This window comes from Homarus americanus, unplaced genomic scaffold, assembly GCF_018991925.1.
Source record: "Homarus americanus isolate GMGI-L3 unplaced genomic scaffold, GMGI_Hamer_2.0 scaffold32871, whole genome shotgun sequence".
Classification (NCBI taxonomy): Eukaryota; Metazoa; Arthropoda; class Malacostraca; order Decapoda; family Nephropidae; genus Homarus; species Homarus americanus.
In genome coordinates, this window is record NW_024748870.1 from 3,152,001 (window position 1) to 3,171,874 (window position 19,874).

Below are 19,874 nucleotides of genomic sequence, written 5' to 3' on the forward strand. Positions count from 1 at the left end.
GTTTGTATTTGTGTATCCTGTTGGATAATAGATATTTGAATAAGTAAATGGTAGGGAATGACTTGGCTGTTGCAATACAAAATTAAATTGACTAGTTCTTAATGAATAATAATTTCTCAGGGACTGTAAGGATCAGAATGGTGTGCATCATAATGTGGGAGATACTTGGGTGGACCCAAGAGATCCCTGTATGACCTGCCTGTGTACATACTCTGGTATTGTCAAGTCAAGAAAGACTGTCCATCTCCTGGTCCTCGACCTAATGCGCAGTTGTGAATTGTCGTTGAAGACTGTTGTCAGAAGTGGGACTGTAACTTAGAGTGAGTAATGGTTTAAAAAATTATGTAGGGTAATCTTCATGTCTGGCTTGGCTGTTGCAATACGAGATTAAATCTTTTAGTTCTTGATGAAATTATTTTCGAGGGGACTGTAGGATCAGAATGATTGTTGCATCATAATGTGGGAATACTTGGGTGGACCCAAGAGATCCCTGTATGACCTACCTATGTACATACTCTGGTATTGTTAAGTCCGAGAAAGACTGTCCATCTCCTGGTCTCGACCTAATGCTGGCTGCAAGATTGTGGAAGACTGCTTTGCCAGACGTGCGGACTGGCAAAGTGAGTAATGGTTGATAAATAATGTAATCTAGAAAGGTGGTTTCCAGAAGATTGGTTATCGGGATAATGTAGAACTGTAGTAAAGGCTAGACGACCATCTACGAGTGGGGTTTAAGTCCTTGACGTACTTGGCTATCAAGTATCTGAAGTTCTTGGTTATGGAGGAAGTCTTAAGCCCATGCTGTGGTTTTAGGCATAATGTGATATGACTAATGCTATTGGCAGATCACAATAGTGTATACTGAATTGGATACCAGACATGTCTGTGAAATCAGCACAACCTGACTACATCATAATTTTAAAAGGTTAAAGGGATGGTTGGTGTGGGATGATGCTAAGACAGTGGTATTTTTAACTAACTTTGGACGGTTTCTGCTAATGCTTGAACTATTTTTTGTTCTGGGGGCTTGTTAGTGGTAGTAAAGATACTGCCTAAATGTTCTGAAAGCATTCTTTCAAGCTGATGTTGAATTAAACATTAGGTAAAAGTAGTGCTAATAAATTCTAGATTACTTAAACTAGAAGTTAAAAGTATACCCTTGGCAAACCACTTAAAGGAGCTACTATAGTGATATTAATTTTTACTTAGTTTTGTACTAAAGTTAGTATTGTGAATATTGGGGTTTAGGCATGTCAATACAGGGTATAGATATTTATATATTCTCTCAATGCTGACCAATTGGATGTATCAAATGGTTTGTATTTGTGTATCCTGTTGTTGGATAATAGATATTTGAATAAGTAAATGGTAGGGACTGACTTGGCTGTGCAATACAAATTAAACGACTAGTTCTTAATGAATAATAATTTCTCAGGGACTGTAAGGATCAAGTGTGCATCATAATGTAGGAGATACTTGGGTGGACCCAGAGATCCTGTATGACCTACCTGTGTACATACTCTCTGGTATTGTCAAGTCCAAGAAAGACACAATCATCTCTGGTCCTCTGACCTAATAACGATTTGTGAGATTGTCGTTGAAGACTGCTGTCAGAAGTGGGACTGTAACTGAAGTAGAGTAATGGACTTAAAAAATTGTAGAATTAATCTTCATATACGAAGCTTGGCTGTTTGCAATACCAGATTAAATCTTTTAGTTCTTGATGAAGAATTATTTTCAGGGACTGTAAGGATCAGGAATGGTGATGCATCATAATGTGGGAAGTACTTGGGTGGACCCAAGAGATCCCTGTATGACCTGCCTGTGTACATACTCTGGTATTGTTAAGTCAAAGCTGTCATCTCTGGTCCTCGACCTAATGCTGGCTGCAAGATTGTCGTTGAAGACTGCTGCCAGACGTGGGACTGTGGCAAGTGAGTAATGTGGTTGAGTAATAATGTAATCCCTAGAAAGGGTGGTTTCAGAAGATTGGTTATCAGGATAATGTAGAGCTAGTGAGCTATAGACGACCATCTACAGTGGGGTTTAAGTCCTTGACAGTACTTGGCCTATCAAGTATCTGAAGTTCTTGGTTATGGAGGAAGTCTTAGAAAACCCATGCTGTGGTTTAGGCACTCTTCTATGTGATATGACTAATGTGGCGAATCACAATAGTGTATACTGGATTGGATGCCAGACATGTCTAGGTAATTTGAAATCCTTTGACCTGACTACATCATGAATTTTAAAGGTTAGGGATGGTTGGTGTGGGATGATGCTAGACAATTGGTATTTTTAACTAACTTTTGGACAGTTTTCTGCTAATGCTTGAACTATTTTTTGTTCCACAGGGCTTGTTAGTGTGGTAGTAAAGATACTGCCTAAATGTTCTGAAAGCATTCTTTCAAGCGCGATAATTTGAATTAAACATTAGGTAAAAAGTAGTGCTAATAAATTCTAGATTACTTAAACTAGAAATTAAAGAAACATGCATGGCAGAAACCACTTAGAGGAGCTACTATAGTGATAGTATTTTTACTTAGTTTTATTACTAAAAGTTAGTATTGTGAATATTGGGGTTTAGGCCTGTCAATACAGGGTATGAATGTTTATATATATTCTCTCAATGCTGACCAATTGGATGTATCAAATGGTTTGTATTTGTATCTTGTTGTTGGATAATAGATATTTGAATATAAGAAGTAAATGGTAGGGACTGACTTGTACATTTGCAATACAAATTAACTGACTAGTTCTTAATGAATAATAATAATTTCTCAGGACTGTAGGATCAGAATGGTGTGCATCATAATGTGGGAGATACTTGGGTGGACCCAAGAGATCCCTGTATGACCTACTATTATACTCTGGTATTGTCAAGTCAAGAAAGACTGTCCATCTCCTGGTCCTCGACCTAATGCTGGTTATTGAGATTGTGATTTGAAGACTGCTGTCAGAAGTGGGACTGTGGCTTGAAGTGGTAATGGTTTAAAATTGTAAATTAATCTTCATGTCTGTGGCAACATTTGCAATACCAGATTAAATCTTTTTAGTTCTTGATGAAGAATTATTTTTAGGGACTGTAAGGATCAGAATGGTGTGCATCATAATGTAGGAGATACTTGGGTTGGACGAGAGATACTGTATGACCTGCCTGTGTGCATACTCTGGTATTGTTAAGTCCAAGAAAGACTGTCCATCTCCTGGTCCTCGACCTAATGCTGGCTGCAAGATTGTCGTTGAAGACTGCTGCCAGACGTGGGACTGTGGCAAGTGAGTAATGGTTGATAATAATGTAATCTAGATAGGTGGTTCCAGAAGATTGGTTATCTGGATAATGTAGGCTAGTAAGGCTATAGACGACCATCTACAGTGGGGTTTAAGTCCTTGGCAGTGCCAGCTACATCAAGAGTATCTGAAGTTCTTGGTTATGGAAGTGTAGCCCATGGTTTGAGGCGCAATAAATTATGACTAATGCTATTGGCAGATCACAATAGTATACTGAATTGGATGCCAGACATGTCTAAGTGTTGGAAATCCTTTGACCTGACTACATCATGTGAATTTTAAAGGTTAGGGATGGTTGGTGTGGGATGATGCTAGACAATTGGTATTTTAACTAACTTTGGACAGTTTTCTGCTAATGCTTGAACTATTTTGTTCCACAGAGGCTTGTTAGTGGTAGTAAAAGATGCTGCCTAAATGTTCTGAAAGCATTCTTAACTCAAGCTGATGTTGAATTGTTAGGTAAAAGTAGTGCTAATAAATTCTAGATTACTTAAACTAGAAATTAAGAGTATGCCCTTGGCAACCACTTAGAGGAGCTACTATAGTGATAGTAATTTTTACTTAGTTTTGTACTAAAAGTTAGTATTGTGAATATTGGTAGGCCTGTCAATACGGTATAGATATTTATATATTCTCTCAATGCTGATAATTGGATGTATCAAATGGTTTGTATTTAATATCTTGTTGTTGGATAATAGATTTGAATAAGTAAATGGTAGGGACTGACTTGGCTGTTGCAATGCAAATTAACTTGACTAGTTCTTAATGAATAATAATTTCTCGAGGTTCTTTAAGGATCAGAATGGTGTGCACATCATAATGTAGAGCACTTGGGTGGACCCAAAGAGATCCTGTAATATACCTGTGTACATACTCTGGTATTGTCAAGTCCAAGAAAAGACTGTCCATCTCCTGGTCCTCCTGAGCCTAATGCTTCCAAAGTTTGTAGAGATTATTAGATTTGGGAGCTGCTGTCAAAAGAGTGGGACTGTGGCAAGTGAGTAATGGTTTAAAAAATTGTAGAATTAATCTTCATGTGTCTGGCTTAGCTGTTGCAATACCAGATTAAATCTTTAGTTCTTGATGAAGAATTATTTTCAGGGACTGTAAGGATCAGAATGGTGTGCATCATAATGTAGGAGATACTTGGGTGGACCAAGAAGTCCCTGTATGACCTGCCTGTGTACATACTCTACAGGTATTGTTAAGGTAAAGAGGCTATTATCTCCTGGTCCTCGACCTAATGCTGGCTGCAAGATTGTGGGTTGAAGACTAACTTGCCAGACGTGGACTGTGTGGGGAGTAGGTAATGTAGTTGATAAATAATGTAATGTCTAAGAAAGGTGGTTTCCAAGAAGATTGAAGTTTATCAAGACATTGCTAGAAGCTAGTAAGGCTATAGACGACCATCTACAGTGGGGTTTTAAGTCCTTGACAGTACTTGGCCTATCAAGTATCTGAAGTTCTTGGTTATGGGAAGGTAAACCCATGCTGTGGTTTAGGCATAATGTGATATGACTAATGCTATTGGCAGATCACAATAGTGTATACTAGTGGATGCCAGACATGTCTGTGAAATCCTTTGACCTGACTACATCATGAATTTTAAAGGTTAGGGATGGTTGGTGCTTGGGATGATGCTAGACAATTGGGTATTTTTTAACTAACTTTGGACGTTTTCTGCTAATGCTTGAACTATTTTTGTTCTACAGGAAAACTGTGGTGGTAGTAAGATACTGCCTAAATGTTCTGAAAGCGTTCTTTCAAGCTGATGTTAGAATTAAACATTAGGTAAAAGTAGTGCTAATAAATTCTAGATTACTTAAACTAGAGAAATTAAAAAGTATGCCCATGGCAAACCACTTAAAGGAGCTATATAATTGATAGTAATTTTTACTTAGTTTTTGTACTAAAAGTTAGTATTGTGAATATTGGGTTAGGCATGTCAATACAGGGTATAGATATTTATATATTCTCTCAATGCGACTAATTGGATGTATCAAATGGTTTTATGTTTGTGTATCCTGTTACATTTGGATAATAGATATTTGAATAAGTAAATGGTAGGGACTGACTTGGCTGTTGCAATACAAATTAACTTGACTAGTTCTTAATGAATAATAATAATTTCTCAGGGACTGGGATCAGAATGGTGTGCATCATAATGTGGGAGATACTTGGGTGGACCCAAGAGATCCCTAACATGACCTACTTACTGTGTACATACTCTGGTATTGTCAAGTCAAGAAAAGACTGTCCATCTCACGGTCCTCGAGCCTAGTAACAGTTGTGGTTATTAGATTTGAAGACTGCTGTCAAGAAGTGGGACTGTGCTTAGAGTGAGTAATGGTTTAAAAAATTGTAAGTAATCTTCATGTCTGGCAGCTGTTTGCAATACCAGATTAAATCTTTTAGTTCTTGGTGAAGGGTGTGCAGGGACTGCGGGAATCAAGAATGGTGTGCATCATAATGTGGGAGATAGCGGGTGGACCAAAGAGATCCCTGTATGACCTGCCTGTGTACATACTCATTATTGTTAAGTCCAGAAAAGACTGTCCATCTCTGGTCCTCGACCTAATGCTGGCTACAAAGATTGTCGTTGAAGACTGCTGCCAGACGTGAGGACTGTGGCAAGTGAGTAATGGTTGATAAATAATGTAATCTAAATAAGGTGGTTTCCAGAAGATTGGATTTATCTACTGGATAATGTGAGAGCTAGTAAGGCTATAGACGACCATCTGGTGGGGTTTAAGTCCTTGACAGTGCCAAGCTATCAAGTATCTGAAGTTCTTAGGTATGGAGGGAAGTCTTAAACCCATGCTGTGGTTTAGGCATAATGTGATATGACTAATGCTATTGGCAGATCACAATAGTGTATACTGGTGGATGCCAGACATGTCTAAGTGTTGAAATCTTTGACCTGACTACATCATGAATTTTAAAAGGTTAGGGATGGTTGGTGTGTGGGATGATGCTAGACAATTGGTATTTTTAACCCAACTTTGGACAGTTTTCTGCTATTAAGCTTGAACTATTTTTGTTCTACAGGGCTTGTTGGTAGGTAGTAGGGAAGCCATCCTACCAAATGTTCTGAAAGCGTTCTTTCAGCTGATGTTGAATTAAACATTAGGTAAAAGTAATTAACTAATAAATTCTAGATTACTTAAACTAGAAATTAAAGTATGCCCTTGGCAAGCCACTTAAAGGAGCTACTATAGTGATAGTAATTTTTACTTAGTTTTTGTACTAAAGTTAGTATTGTGAATATTGGGGTTTAGGCATGTCAATACAGGGTATAGATATTTATATATTCTCTCAATGCTGACCAATTGGATGTATCAAATGGTTTTGTATTTGTGTATCCTGTTGTTGGATAATAGATATTTGAATAAGTAAATGGTAGGGACTGACGGCAATACAAATTAACTTGACTAGTTCTTAATGAATAATAATTTCTCAGGGACTGTAAGGATCAGAATGGTGTGCATCATAATGTGGGGAATGCTTGGGTGGACCCAAGAGATACTGTATGACCTACCTGTTATTGCATACTCTGGTATTGTCAAGTCCAAGAAAGACTTTGTATCTCCTGGTCTCGACCTAATGCTGGTTGTGAGATTGTCGTTGAAGACTGCTGTCAGGGTGGGACTGTGGCAAGTGGTAATGGTTTAAAAAGAATTGTAAATTAATCTTCATGTCTGGCAGCTGTTTGCAATACCAGATTAAATCTTTAGTTCTTGAAGAATTATTTTCAGGGACTGTAAGGATCAGAATGGTGTGCATCATAATGTGGGAGATACTTGGGTGGACCCAGTCCCTGTATGACCTGCCTGTGTACATACTCTGGTATTGTTAAGTCCAAGAAAGACTGTCCATCTCCTGGTCCTCGACCTATGCTGGCTGCAAGATTGTCATTGAAGACTGCTGCCAGAAGTGGGACTGTGGCAAGTGAAAGTGGGTCCCATAGGCATGACTGCCCATAGAGATGTGGGTAACCTACTGTATATGAAGCCTTTGGTATGAGGCAGGATGGCCTGTTGCTGAATTATTTAATCTAGATCTATTGCATCCCTAAGCCTGTTGGTAATGGGTTCTTCTGTTTTAAATGACTTTTACAGTATGGATATCGAAGTCCACAAGAGTGGTCTAATTTCATTCTGTAATTAAGTGGTAGTGTGAGTGGTTATGGTTCAACTTTGTATGCAGGAAGATGGCATTTTACCATTTGCCTCGAGACTTGAAAGTAGCAAGCATTGGAAAGCAGTTTGTTCAGAATAGGTCAAATTGTTTTTGCTTGTAAATGGCTGAAGTTAGTGACTTAAGGTTTTGATCTACTTATTCAAAAGCTTGTATTAAATTGAACATTGGGAAAAAGAATTCTAATATTTTTATAAAACGAATTCTTGCTTGTAGAATCTTGTTATAAAGCAGTTAACAAGTCCCTTTGTGATGTAATGTTGGTTTCAAATGCCCTGGGATGAAAAGTTTTGTGTACCTGGTGGTTATTGAGCATTGATAATTCATAGGGACTAGAGCCTGACCGGGTACATCATAATCTGGGAGACTTGGGTGGACCCCCGAGAGATCCCTGTGTACATCCTTTGTTATAGACAGGAAAGACACTAGTCCTCTGGGTCTTCAACCTAATGCTGGTTGTAAGATTATTGTGCAAGACTGCTGTGAGAAGTGGAGCTGCAAGTGAAGTTATTACACCAATTACTTTTCCTTGGTTATCTCTCTTGCCCTTTAAGTTGATAAATGTTAATGGAGGAACTGCTTACTTTACATAGGTCTTTAGTTTGCATAATGACCTGTATTATTTTTAAGTTGGTGACCAGAATTGTTAGTGCCTTCAACTTTTGGAATCCTTGGATCTCTAATGTTGGTGACATGACTGTAAAGTTTAAACTAAATGGCCTAGAATGTAGCCTCCTGAATAGGCCTGTCATTGGCTACTTTACTATAGGATGCCACCTTTAATATTTGTTGACTTTTAAAGACTGGCATGGACACCTCTTCGGTATGATTAGGTTAAAATTGAGACTACCAAGAGTAGACCAACTTTTTTAATCCTGTCTAGAATAGATTTCTTGCTTAAGAACATTGATTTTTCATTTCGTAGAATAATTAAAAGTAAAGTTCTGATTGCCAAATGACTCTGCCACTGTAAACCTTGTTGCAGGTATGGTGAGCCAATTGGGTTAGATGGGACCATGTACTATTGTACCCAGTTGTCCCTCAAAATCTGGAGTCTTGTGTAAAAGTCGGTAGTTAAATTGGTTTACTTTTCCTACAAGGGGACTGAAACCATATGTATATGGAACTGGAGTCCATAAGTTGGGTGAAGAGTGGAAAGCCCCTAGAAATTCCTGCATTCATTATAGGTGTACTAACTTGAGCATAAAGACCAATTCGAAAATTTGTCCACCTTTTGGCCTTCTACCTCAACTTGTATGTATGGTTAATGAGGAAGACTGCTGCCAGACCTAGAAATGCCTGTGAATTATCTTAACATTAGCTCTAGACAGATGGTGGTGCATAACTAGTTTTAACTTCTATGAATGCCAACAATGGTGTATTTATTGGTCTAGTAAATTCTTAAAATTGTAATGTACAGTACAGCAATTGAGGAAATAAAAGCTAGACAGGTTGATGTTGCAAGGAATTTAGTCAAATAAATAAATTTCACTTTAGCCTTGGCTTGCCATAAAGACTTAGATGCACAAATTAGACCCAAGAGATTGACTTGGGCTTGTCAGCAAGTCTGTAGAACCAGATTGGTTGCCTGTTGATAATGAAAAGTTTAAGTTTCCTAGAGTAAAATTTCCTTGGCAATTGTAAAATAAAGAATATTACAGAAAGCAAATGGTTTATAATGTACAAATTGGTCCAACTAGTGGAAGTGGTGGTTGTAAAGATACAAATGGAGTGGACCACTACTTGGGAGAAGAGTGGAGGGATCTTCTGGATCCTTGTGTGCATTACTTGTGTACTGGAGAAGGGATACAGGTTCAGGTGACGGACTGTCCTGACCCCATAGTGCAGCCAGGGTGCTACCCAGAAGAGAAGGAAGACGTTTGCTGCCAAACTTGGAATTGCCCGTAAGTTTATAATTTATTTTAAGCTGCCTTTGTAATATCTTGGTTTGGGAAGATAAAATATTAAATGAGGGTGGCAGGTTTGTTAGTTTACATTGGGTCAGGATTAAGTTGGTCACTTAATTAGTGGACTAGTACAGACTTGATTTCCTATGATGGTTAATTTTTTGTCTTGAATTGACAACTGTCATGTTCCTATAAATTGCTAGGTTTAATGCCTGCTAAGGCTAAATACGGTAAGTCCAATTTGGTGGTTGTCTGGTGCATGATGGAATACTACAGGTAGTTGTTGAAATGCTATTTACATTCTTGTTGACATAGTATTTATTTTTTATATTGGTTGCTTAAGACTTTATGAATAATTATACATGAAACTGCAATAAACTAACATTTCATTAGAGGGAAACTTCTTGCCTTCAATATGACTATTTCAGTTTTAATGGGTTTGGCTATAGTGATGAGTAACTTGGATACTAAAAGAATACTTTTAATGGTAATCTGGCCTTGTATTGCAGGACTTGTCCAGAGGTGAACATGACTTCCTGTCCTAAACGTGTTGACTATTGTGCCAGTGATGAAGACTGTGACGAGGATCACCGCTGCTGCCAAGAAAACTGTGGCAAGAGATGCTTTAGGTAACTCTTTGGGAGGATCAAATTTAACCTTCAAACAGTTATGTCCCTTGTGAGGCTTGGCATACAGCTGTGATGTCTTTCCTGAGAACTGCCAAAAATTATTGCAGTTTTGGCATTGCAAGAACTTGTCCAACATCTCTGTAAACCTTGAGCTACCCATGCCTTAATAGGGCTGTCCTATTGTAAAGCCATTCACTTGTCAATGGGTCTGTCTTAGCAAAGTCTATCCTTTGTGAACTTTATGGCTTAAATAAGTGTGCAGAAATTTTTCTATTCTGTACACTTTATTTTATAAGACATTTATTTTATACTATTTCCTAAAGTTCTATAAAAATTAGGATGTTAATATGGGAGATTGGAGTTTTGTATCGACAGATTGGAATGTAGATTTAAGCTGTAAAACCAGAGCTTTGATCTTAAGCTATGCTTTGGCAGGTTTTCTCTAGAATTTATTGTGCTTGTATATTGGAAATCCCAAATGAGAATATTTAACTTTGTATTTAATGTAAACCACTTAATTTTTACTTTGACTAGTTTTAATGAGTTCCTTTCCAGATTATGCATGGATGAGGATGGGGTGATGCACTATGAAGGAGAAGTGTGGCAGGACCCCAATGATCCCTGCACCACTCTTTACTGTCGGTCACATGGCATTGACAAGATTTCTATATACTGTAGACCAGGAGCTCCACCCCACCCAACCTGCATCCTCGTTTCTGATGGAAATTGCTGCTGGATTTGGCAGTGCTCGTAAGTTAAAATTGCTATCTTCAATAAAATCCGAACGCTGCTACAGCTTCAAATATAACTTAAAATTTTATATCCATATTGACTTCATATCCTCTTAAAATGTCTCGTTACTTCATACTACTCCTGAAACTTTACTGTATTGTGGATTGGTAGTTGCTGGAGCCATTCTGGTTAAAAATTGGTCATGAAAATTCTTAATACTCCAGTTTATTACTGTGTATTCCACTTTCCTGATGTCCCCTGGCTCCTCGACTTCTCTTGAAACATAAGTGTAGAGGAAGGTTAATGTGTAACTTTGAAAACTACTGAAGCCTCTTGGATGCAAGACCTTCTGTTTTAGCTTTGTTTTGAGTCCTTATTTGAAAATGAAGACCAAAATAGTTATGGTAAACCGTTTGTATAAACTTGCAGGTCCTGTGTAGAAGATGGAGAAACCCATGAGGAGGGGTCCCAGTGGTCTGACCCTGAGGATCCTTGTATAATGTTTACATGCACTCGGGGGAATATAGAGACGCATCCAATATTCTGTAGCCGTGTCCCTCCACCACACCCAAACTGTGTCCTGACCAAAGAAGACGGGGAATGCTGTCCTGTGTGGAGTTGTCCGTAAGTTACTTCAGTTTTATGGGGGTGATGAGCACTTTGGCCACAGCTTATGGTTTCTGGTTAAATTTAAGATTTGGTGAAATTTGTCCGCATTGGTTATTTTTAATTCTAGAATCCATTTAATCCTTTAGAAAGTGCAAGAGTTTTGGCAAATGAGGAAAAAGGGGATTAAGGCAGTAAACCCCTGGACAATTTGAGATGGTAAACTGAACATGGTTTAAGGGATCTCTTGCAAGTTAAAAAGTGGTAATGGTGGGATTAAAAGTACTGTACCAAGTCTTTTAAGCTAAACTTTCCAAAAATTTAAAGGGGTTGCTTGTACATTTAAGTAAATGTGTTGGTTATTTTGAATAATTGTAGTAAGCCAGCTTATTAACTTCCAGGTCCTGTACAGATGACAAAGGCGACAGCCATATTGAGGGTTCCACATGGATTAACCCATATAACCCCTGTGAGATATGTTTCTGCATTAATGGTACCATCACAAAAGAGCCAATAGTATGTCTTGCATATTCTCCCAGTTCACACTGTCGACAAGTCAATGACTCTGGGTGTTGTCCAACCTGGAAGTGTCCGTAAGTTGCATCCTGATTCTTGTCTATGGAGTGATATCGAGATGGGATGTACCAAATTTTTCTAGATATATTTATAAAATGGTCTAGGCTTAAATTTTGGTTCCATGGGTCTTCCATCTTCTACTGGGGGGGGGGGAGAGTCTGCCGTTCCTAATGAGATGCTTTACTTGGGATTGCTCTACTTTACATGTCTTGCCTCGGTCTAGATTCCCAAAAAAAAATTTTAGTTTCCATTACATGGTACAGTACTACACGAAATGTGGAGAGTAAATTTCTTTGAATGTTAAAATACAATTGCCATAATTACCGAAATTCTTAACTAAAGAGTAGAGATAATTTAGTTTGACTTTATGGGAGCAGAAATTGTGTGGATGAATATGGCGAAGAGCATTATTTGGGAGAAGAGTGGTCAGACCCGCAAGACCCCTGTGTACATCTACGATGTACAGAAGATGGGATAAAGTTCTTGCCTGTCGAGTGTGACCTCCCTCCTCATCCCACCTGTTACCCTGTACTGAAGGATGGAGACTGCTGCCTAACTTGGAGATGCCCGTAAGTACTGAAATTTGTTCAAAAGTTTTTGAAATTTTGGGGATAATAGTTGGATTATAATTTGATTAACTGTAATTTATGGAAATGAGCAAGTGTCCATTATACCAAGGTAGTTCCTAGTAGACTTAATGAATTGGCTTCCTACTTAGCTTGTCAAATTTGGCTGTTGGGTTAATATGCTTCAGTTTGGGAAGGATTTGGAACTGGTTATCTATGGGATGTAGAGCACAAAGGGCTTGGGCTGCTAAATCCATGCTGTAAATTTTAGTACTTTGTATTGCATTTACCAATAGTTGGGCGGGAGGATGGTTTTAGTAGGTGTTAAAATTGTAGTTGTACGTTCCATAAGCTATTGTAAAGTATCCATAAATACTAAAATTGCACAGCTGCTTGTGAAGTGTGATTAATGGTCAAAAGACTAGTGTATTTTAGACCTGAAAAATTGGAACAAGAATGTGGTAGAAGTTTTTAACACCGTAAATGGGAATGTCAAATATTGGGAGATGCATATTAAAAATTAGGTCTAAATATTCAAGAGTTTCTGGCATCAGTACAGAGTTGGAATACTTTGTACAGTACTAGGCAGTAGGACTAATTGTCCTGTGTAATGTCTTGCAGAGGGATATGCCCACCAATACAGCAGTTAAATGTCCAATGTTTCCGGTTCCAAAATGACTGCAGGACTGACAAAGACTGCAAGGAAGAGGAATACTGCTGCCCAGTTGTTTGTGGAGTAGGTTGTGTGAGGTAGGCCACTTTCACATGGGCAATACTTTTGGGAGGTATATTGGTCATCCATAATTTTACTGGCATAAATTAAAAGTTCTTGTTTGAAGGGAATAGCAACTTTGTCCTATGCTATTTCTAGAAGGGAACTTATGGCTATGGCTTTCATGGTCTCTTGGGTAGGTAGATTAATGAAGGGCACCAAACTTAACTGAAATTTATAAAATCTAGCTTTTCTAGGTATTTAGTTTGTTTCCTGGATTTTTAATTGAAGAAATTTTGAATAATTTTTGTGGTAACTTTTTTATGAATACCAATAGAGGTATAAATCCCTTGCAAATTTACACAAACCTAATTGACAAGGCTTGAGCAGAGTTTCACAGTAAATGGAGGAAAACTAGAAAGAATAAGGCACTGGAGTCTTGTATATAGAGGTTTAAATGCGAAGTATTTCTCCTATTGTACTATTAATTGTGGTAATACTGGCTTCCTTCATAGGTTTTGTATAGATGCATCTGGAGTGAGGCATGATGTGGGAGAAACTTGGCAAGACCCAGAAGATCCCTGCACAACATTCTCATGCCTACCAAACGGCAGCATCCATAATACAACCAAAATTTGCTCGGCAGGGAATCGGCCCCACTATGGATGTAAACTTGTTGAGGATGGACAGTGCTGCTGGGTCTGGGATTGCCTGTGAGTAAAAAAGTTCCATACCCCTTCACTAATGGAACTTGTCTTGAGCTCAAATTTTACTTATGGAAAGGAATGTAATGCATAGGAAAATATATAGGAATGTAAATACTGAACTGAATAATAGATTGGTTCAAAGGTCTACTTGCATCAAAAGTTAGAATTGTAGACTTGGTAATGTTTGTGCTAATGGTTTGCTTTAGTTTGAAAAATCATTAGATTTTTACTACTGTAATAAACTACTTGTCAGTTTCTCATGTCTTGGTATGCACTTGAAATGGCAGGTTCTCCTTGGTAGAAAGACTTGCAAATTTGTCAGTGTTTTCAGAAAAACTAGTTTTTTAAAAGATTAACCATTATTGATATGGAAGTCTTTTGGGAATTCTATAATTTTACTCTGCACGAGTGAAGTTGGCCATGCAGTGGGTAACCAGCCAGAGGCATAGCTAGAGTTTTCAACACTAGCATAGTGGTGTTGAAATGGGTACCTTTTTCCATTGTTGGGAGTTAATTTTCACAATTGTAGAATGAAAAGATGCCATAGATTTGACCCATTTTACTGGTATTCTAGGAAGAAAATGCTTGGTTCATGTTACAGTACAGTATTTGGTTTATAGGATGTGATGTTAATTAGGTTATTGTAATCAAGATGTCTCCTAAATTAGAATTGCAGGATCTTTATTAGAACAGCTTCTCCTAAGCTGTGGTCTTAAATGAAAATCTTGCAGAAATTCGACTTGTCCAGACCCAAACAGCTTTGGACGTAACTGTTTACAGTACTACGACCAGTGTCAAAGCGATTTGGACTGCAAGTCAGGAATGCAGTGTTGTCTTGTGGCTGGATGTGGTAAAGAATGCATGAGTGGTAGGTTTAATGGTTTTAAAGTGTTTTGGATTTGACAAACATTGAGGACATTCAAACTAGTGTAAAAAAAGTCCTGTTGATGGACTAACATATTTCGATGTTGTGTTGTTAAAATTACTTGTACTAATGCATCTTTTAGGAAATGATGACAGGTGTCCTGATACGACCGGAATAGTTACACCCTGTGTAGTTACTGAAGAAGACTGCAGCACTGATGAAGACTGTGAAGGAATCCTCAGATGTTGTCCTTATGGCTGTAGCAAGAAGTGTCTTGTTCCTGGATCAGGTACAGATGCTACACTAGTTTTTTATAAAGGCCCCTTAAATTTTCAATTGTTTTTTGCACATTTTGCTTGTAGGTCCTTCTCTAAACCAATGGGATCAAAGGCTAAATATATAGAATTCTTGAAGATTAATGGATAGAAGTAAAGTGGCAGTTCACCTGAAATTAAAAATAAATTGATTTGTCAAGGTGTCCTTACAATGTCTTTAAATTTTATTTGAAAATTAATGGAGCAATTAAAGTTAAAACCAGCAAGTTTTTCTGTAGTTGCATTTCTTCTTGCAGAGTGTCCCACACATTGCCCTCCCATCCACATGCCAGTGTGTGGTTCAGATGGCAAAGTCTACTCTAGCGAGTGCAAGCTTAAACAGTGGTCCTGCAGGACGCCGTACCTCAAGAAAGTAAAAGATGAATATTGTTAAGTAAGTAGTTCAGGCATTTCTTGAGGTTTTCTGCTATGCAGTATAATTACATTTGGTTGTAGTTAAGGGTGTAATGGTGCCGAATTGCCCTTGGGCTTCCAGTGCCTGGCTTTGAGCCTGAAGTCCATGGATTAGAATTTTTACTTTTTGACATGTGGCAGAAAGTTTGTTGGCATGGATAATTTCTTGGAGCATTAATTGTTTTTAGAATAGTTTGTTTAAAAGGTGTAAAAAAAAAATTGCAGGCTTGAAAAGTTCCGCAGGGGCTTATATTTCCAGTAGAATGGAATAGTTTAAGTGTCTTGTATATTAATCTAAACTGCAATTCCAAAGTGTGAAAATTAATGCATTTTAAAATTTCAGGAAATGAAAAGAACTTACTGTAGCCCACCCCACCCATGTCCCTGGATGAAGATTAACATGGACCTTCAACTCGAATGTTATCCTTGTTTACTTTTCTAAACATTGTGGGCTGCAGTGGAACAATGTATAAAATAGTTATTTAGAATGTTATTTATTGTATATAAGCTTGACTTTAATAAAGGAGGATATCCAATTTTTAGATTTAACAATACCTTCTCCAATGGTTAATGTAATCGTGGTTTCTCTACAACTGTAGACTATTGAATGACCTGGGAGGTGAAACCTGCACTTTCAGGAAACTGACAATGGCTTGAGATGGCAATGCATAGTGCTGTTGGGCTGCTAAGGCTGCTGTGCACAAGCATAAAATTGGACAAACAATGTGCACCAAAATCATTTGAGCAATATCCACCATGCCTTCCTATAAACAGGTGGAGCTTGTACTTGCTGGTTAAATAATTTAACCAGGCTGCAACTATAGGAAATATTCTACAGTATTTATGCTATACAGGTGCTCACGACGGGGTTAGGGACCCAAATCCAGGTCGTAAGTCGGAATGGTCATAAGTCTGACAGATAAAAAAAAACTACATAAATAAAAAAATCTGCAATGAAATGCAGCACAGTAAAAGTATTTGAGGAATGGATAGTGTGACGGAGCACTTGCCTTTAATGTAGTAGGCTGAATGCACATTGGGGGGGGGTAGTATTTTCTAATTATACATGGAGACTACATTAACTGGAAATGTTTCTATATAGAAAATGTGCCAGTCTTTTGAAAAAAAAAGTGCAACTGCTGTGGTTGTAAGTTGGGGACTACCTGTACTTGGAAGTTTACATTAGTTTTTGCTGCATTTCAATATCATAAACCATTGACACATGGTAAATGTTTGGGAATTTATGGATTTCCTGTACAGTATATTGACATGGACGGCTACAGACCTTTTAATCTTATCATTTGCCACTGATTGGCTTGGGTGGGTATGTACGTTTGATGTAGTGCTCATGGAGATGTTTGTTTACTTTGCTTAGGTCTCCTGTCCAATATAAGCTAGGTAGTTGCAGGCACTCCAATCTCTGGATAATTGGTTCTGTAAATCAGGCACAAGAATGGTGGCCCTCTGGACATTTTTCAATTTGATCATCCTGCATTCCTCTGGGGAAGCACCTTGATCTTGTAGGTAGTGATGGACCATCCAGATAAACCTTGCTAGACCTAGTTTTGTTGCCCCATTCGCCATCTCCATGGCCAGATAACTTGTTCATTGTTGATTTGCATCACTAGGTTCTATTTGCAATCAGTCTAGGTTAATGCAGTCTGTCTTGTTGGGATATGTGATGTCTCCTTACTTGTAACTGAATTTTAGCAGCTGTTTCCTGGACAATTCTTAAAACTTCTTTCTGCAGCTCTTCAGTCTGCTTGGTTCTTAATTTCCCTAAATAACTTGGCATCTTGTGCAAACATTTGTATGGAAAATATAGCTTTATGCATGTCCTTTAGGAAAGCCATACTGGTCCAATACACTGCCATGTGGTACCCCACTTGTCCTGGGTATAAGGGATGATTTCATACCATTTATCACCACACACTGCAGTTGTGTATTAAATCTTGGATCCATGCTAGGACACTAAACCCTACCCTTCCAGTTTGAGTCTCGGCTTTTCATGTGGTACACTGTCGAAAACTTTGGCAAAATCTAAGTTTATATTGTTGGTATTTTTTCCTTGTTCTAGAATGTCCAAACATCTAATAACTTGAGTAATTGTTAAGCAGGATCGTCCCAGCATAGTGTTGGCAGTCCTTACAAGGTTTTTTCATAGATGTTCCATCATGGCATCTCTTACGTTGCTCTCTAGTAATGTACTTTACACTGCTGGTCAGGCTCACTGGTCTAATTATTTGGAGTGACGATCACCCTTGAATATAGGACTAGCATAAGCCATCTTCCAGTCGTAGGTGACCTTTTGTTCTAAACATGTACAGGACAGGATTTTGAGGGGTTCCACAAGCCTATCCTACCACAGCACAGTCCCCAGCCGTCACACCCCCTCCCTCCACCCCCACCGTGCCTATCCTACCACAGCACAGTCCCCAGCCGTCACCCCCCCTCCCTCCTCCTCCTCCATACAGGCCTGGCACTTGACTTATTAGGGAACTTACTACGCCTTGCCATAAACAGATATATTGTATCGGGAATCCCCCCCCACACACACACACTCATCCTGTCACTATTATGTAACAACTATAAAATCCATGACCCTTCAGGTACTCACACCCTTAGCTACCATCCGACACATTCCTGATAACATTGTCGTAAACATTTTTTATATAAATATTTTAACTTCGTATAATGGCTCTTGGTGCAACATTAACATAAGATTCGTTAATGTTAACATACTAGTCGCGGCAAGAACAGCATTTCATATCAAATCACTCATTAACATAACTATCTTGTTCAGTGGTAACTTGTCATCACCGTTCTCTGTGCGTCAAACGTCGCCAAATCGTGTATCTACTGTAGACTTGAGTCATGGAATCATTTGAAAATTACACACATAGCTTATTTCACCTGCAGATTAACTACCCTAACGCTACCTGGGGGGTTGTGTGTGTGTGTGTGAAGAAAGACTTTTATAGTGTGTGTGTGTGTGTGTGTGTGTGTGTGTGTGTGTGTGTCACTGTACACCTGAAAAATAACCATGCCAACTTTGAACCTCAGAACTTATTGAAGGTTATACGCCTCCCCCCAAAAAAAAAATCAGGTGTTTTGGAAATTGTCACAGCATAATTTGTGTATTTACAGAGACAATATATGTCTTCACACACACGTTCCATAAATGCTACTGTGCGAATTTTGGATCACTAACAATTATGATTTCTTAATGAAAAAAAAAATCCCGGCAAATTCGGACAAAAATCTTAAAAAGAAAAATGCAATGACACCAAGTCGATTAATTTACAAATAAAAATAAAAATCATACAAGACAAACTTCATGAAACTTAAGAACCTTCGTTTATTTCACCTGACGATTAAGCACTCCAGCGCTAAATAGGGGTTTGGTTAGGTTTGGTTTGGCTAGATTATTTCAGGTTAAGTTTTATTAAATTATGTTAGGTATGGTTAGATTATTTATTTATTTTTTTTTTGCGGGGATTAGTTCACCCAGGCACAGGTCACAGGCCCACATCGGGGCCTGGGGGCGAAAATGTAATAATAATAATTAATTCAGAGTAAATAAAATTTATAATACAAAATTGGAAATTGAATAATAAATTTGTAATGATAATACTAATAATAATAATAACACTGTAAAAATAATATAATAATAAAGAAATACAAGAATGAAAAAAAGATCAAAAGTGAGGAACAGTATATTACAGTATGTATGTTGTGTTGTCAATAGTAAGAGAAACAATTGAGACCCTGCAACCTGGGACTTGACTTGGTCACATGGCAGCAGGGTCTACCATTTGACAATACATTATGCTTCCAATATCTTCCCAAGCAGTAGTACTGTGGGGTATGAGATTGTTTGGTTCACACTCAGGATGGGATGGAGAAAGGAAACTCGCGATGTGCTCTCTATATACATGTTGTATTTTTACTTTTACTTTTATCCTCTTCGCCACTGATCGGCTTGTTAGCCGCTTGGGCGATCGGTCACGACTCTTTTCCTTTATATTCTTCACCAAAAGGTCGGCTCGCTAGCCGCCCGGGCGATCGGTCACGTCTCTGTCACGCACTGTTGGCAAATACTGGGCATGCACCGGCTCCTGAATGTACCTGAACCCGCTCCAGTGTTGGTCAAGTCTTCTCTTGAAAGAGCTCACACTCGGTGCCGTCACAACACTTTCTGGTAGATTGTTCCAAGAGTTTACAACCCTCACTCCGAAAAAGTTTGCCCTCACGGTTTTCCGGACTTGCGGCTTCTTCAATCTTGAGCTGTGACCCCTTGTGGGGCGAGCGTCCGCCAGCTCCAAGTAAGGACACTCAACTGAGTAGTGCCCCCTGAGATG

At 38.4% G+C, this 19,874-nt stretch overlaps 1 protein-coding gene across 1 annotated transcript in view; it reads left to right on the top strand.

Annotated features, from left to right (window-relative positions):
• The window catches only part of LOC121853131 (kielin/chordin-like protein), a 33,873-nt gene extending 17,824 nt beyond the window's left edge, over window positions 1-16,049 (top strand). Inside the window, exons 21-32 of the mRNA XM_042347073.1 lie at window positions 9,186-9,389; window positions 9,902-10,021; window positions 10,577-10,771; window positions 11,183-11,377; window positions 11,761-11,952; window positions 12,313-12,504; window positions 13,123-13,251; window positions 13,729-13,926; window positions 14,652-14,788; window positions 14,928-15,074; window positions 15,357-15,493; window positions 15,857-16,049. Of these exons, the coding sequence (XP_042203007.1) occupies window positions 9,186-9,389; window positions 9,902-10,021; window positions 10,577-10,771; window positions 11,183-11,377; window positions 11,761-11,952; window positions 12,313-12,504; window positions 13,123-13,251; window positions 13,729-13,926; window positions 14,652-14,788; window positions 14,928-15,074; window positions 15,357-15,493 (1,846 nt within the window). The 3' untranslated portion in view covers window positions 15,857-16,049. The remainder of the gene's footprint in view (window positions 1-9,185; window positions 9,390-9,901; window positions 10,022-10,576; window positions 10,772-11,182; window positions 11,378-11,760; window positions 11,953-12,312; window positions 12,505-13,122; window positions 13,252-13,728; window positions 13,927-14,651; window positions 14,789-14,927; window positions 15,075-15,356; window positions 15,494-15,856) is intronic.
• Window positions 16,050-19,874: the final 3,825 nt, after the last annotated feature.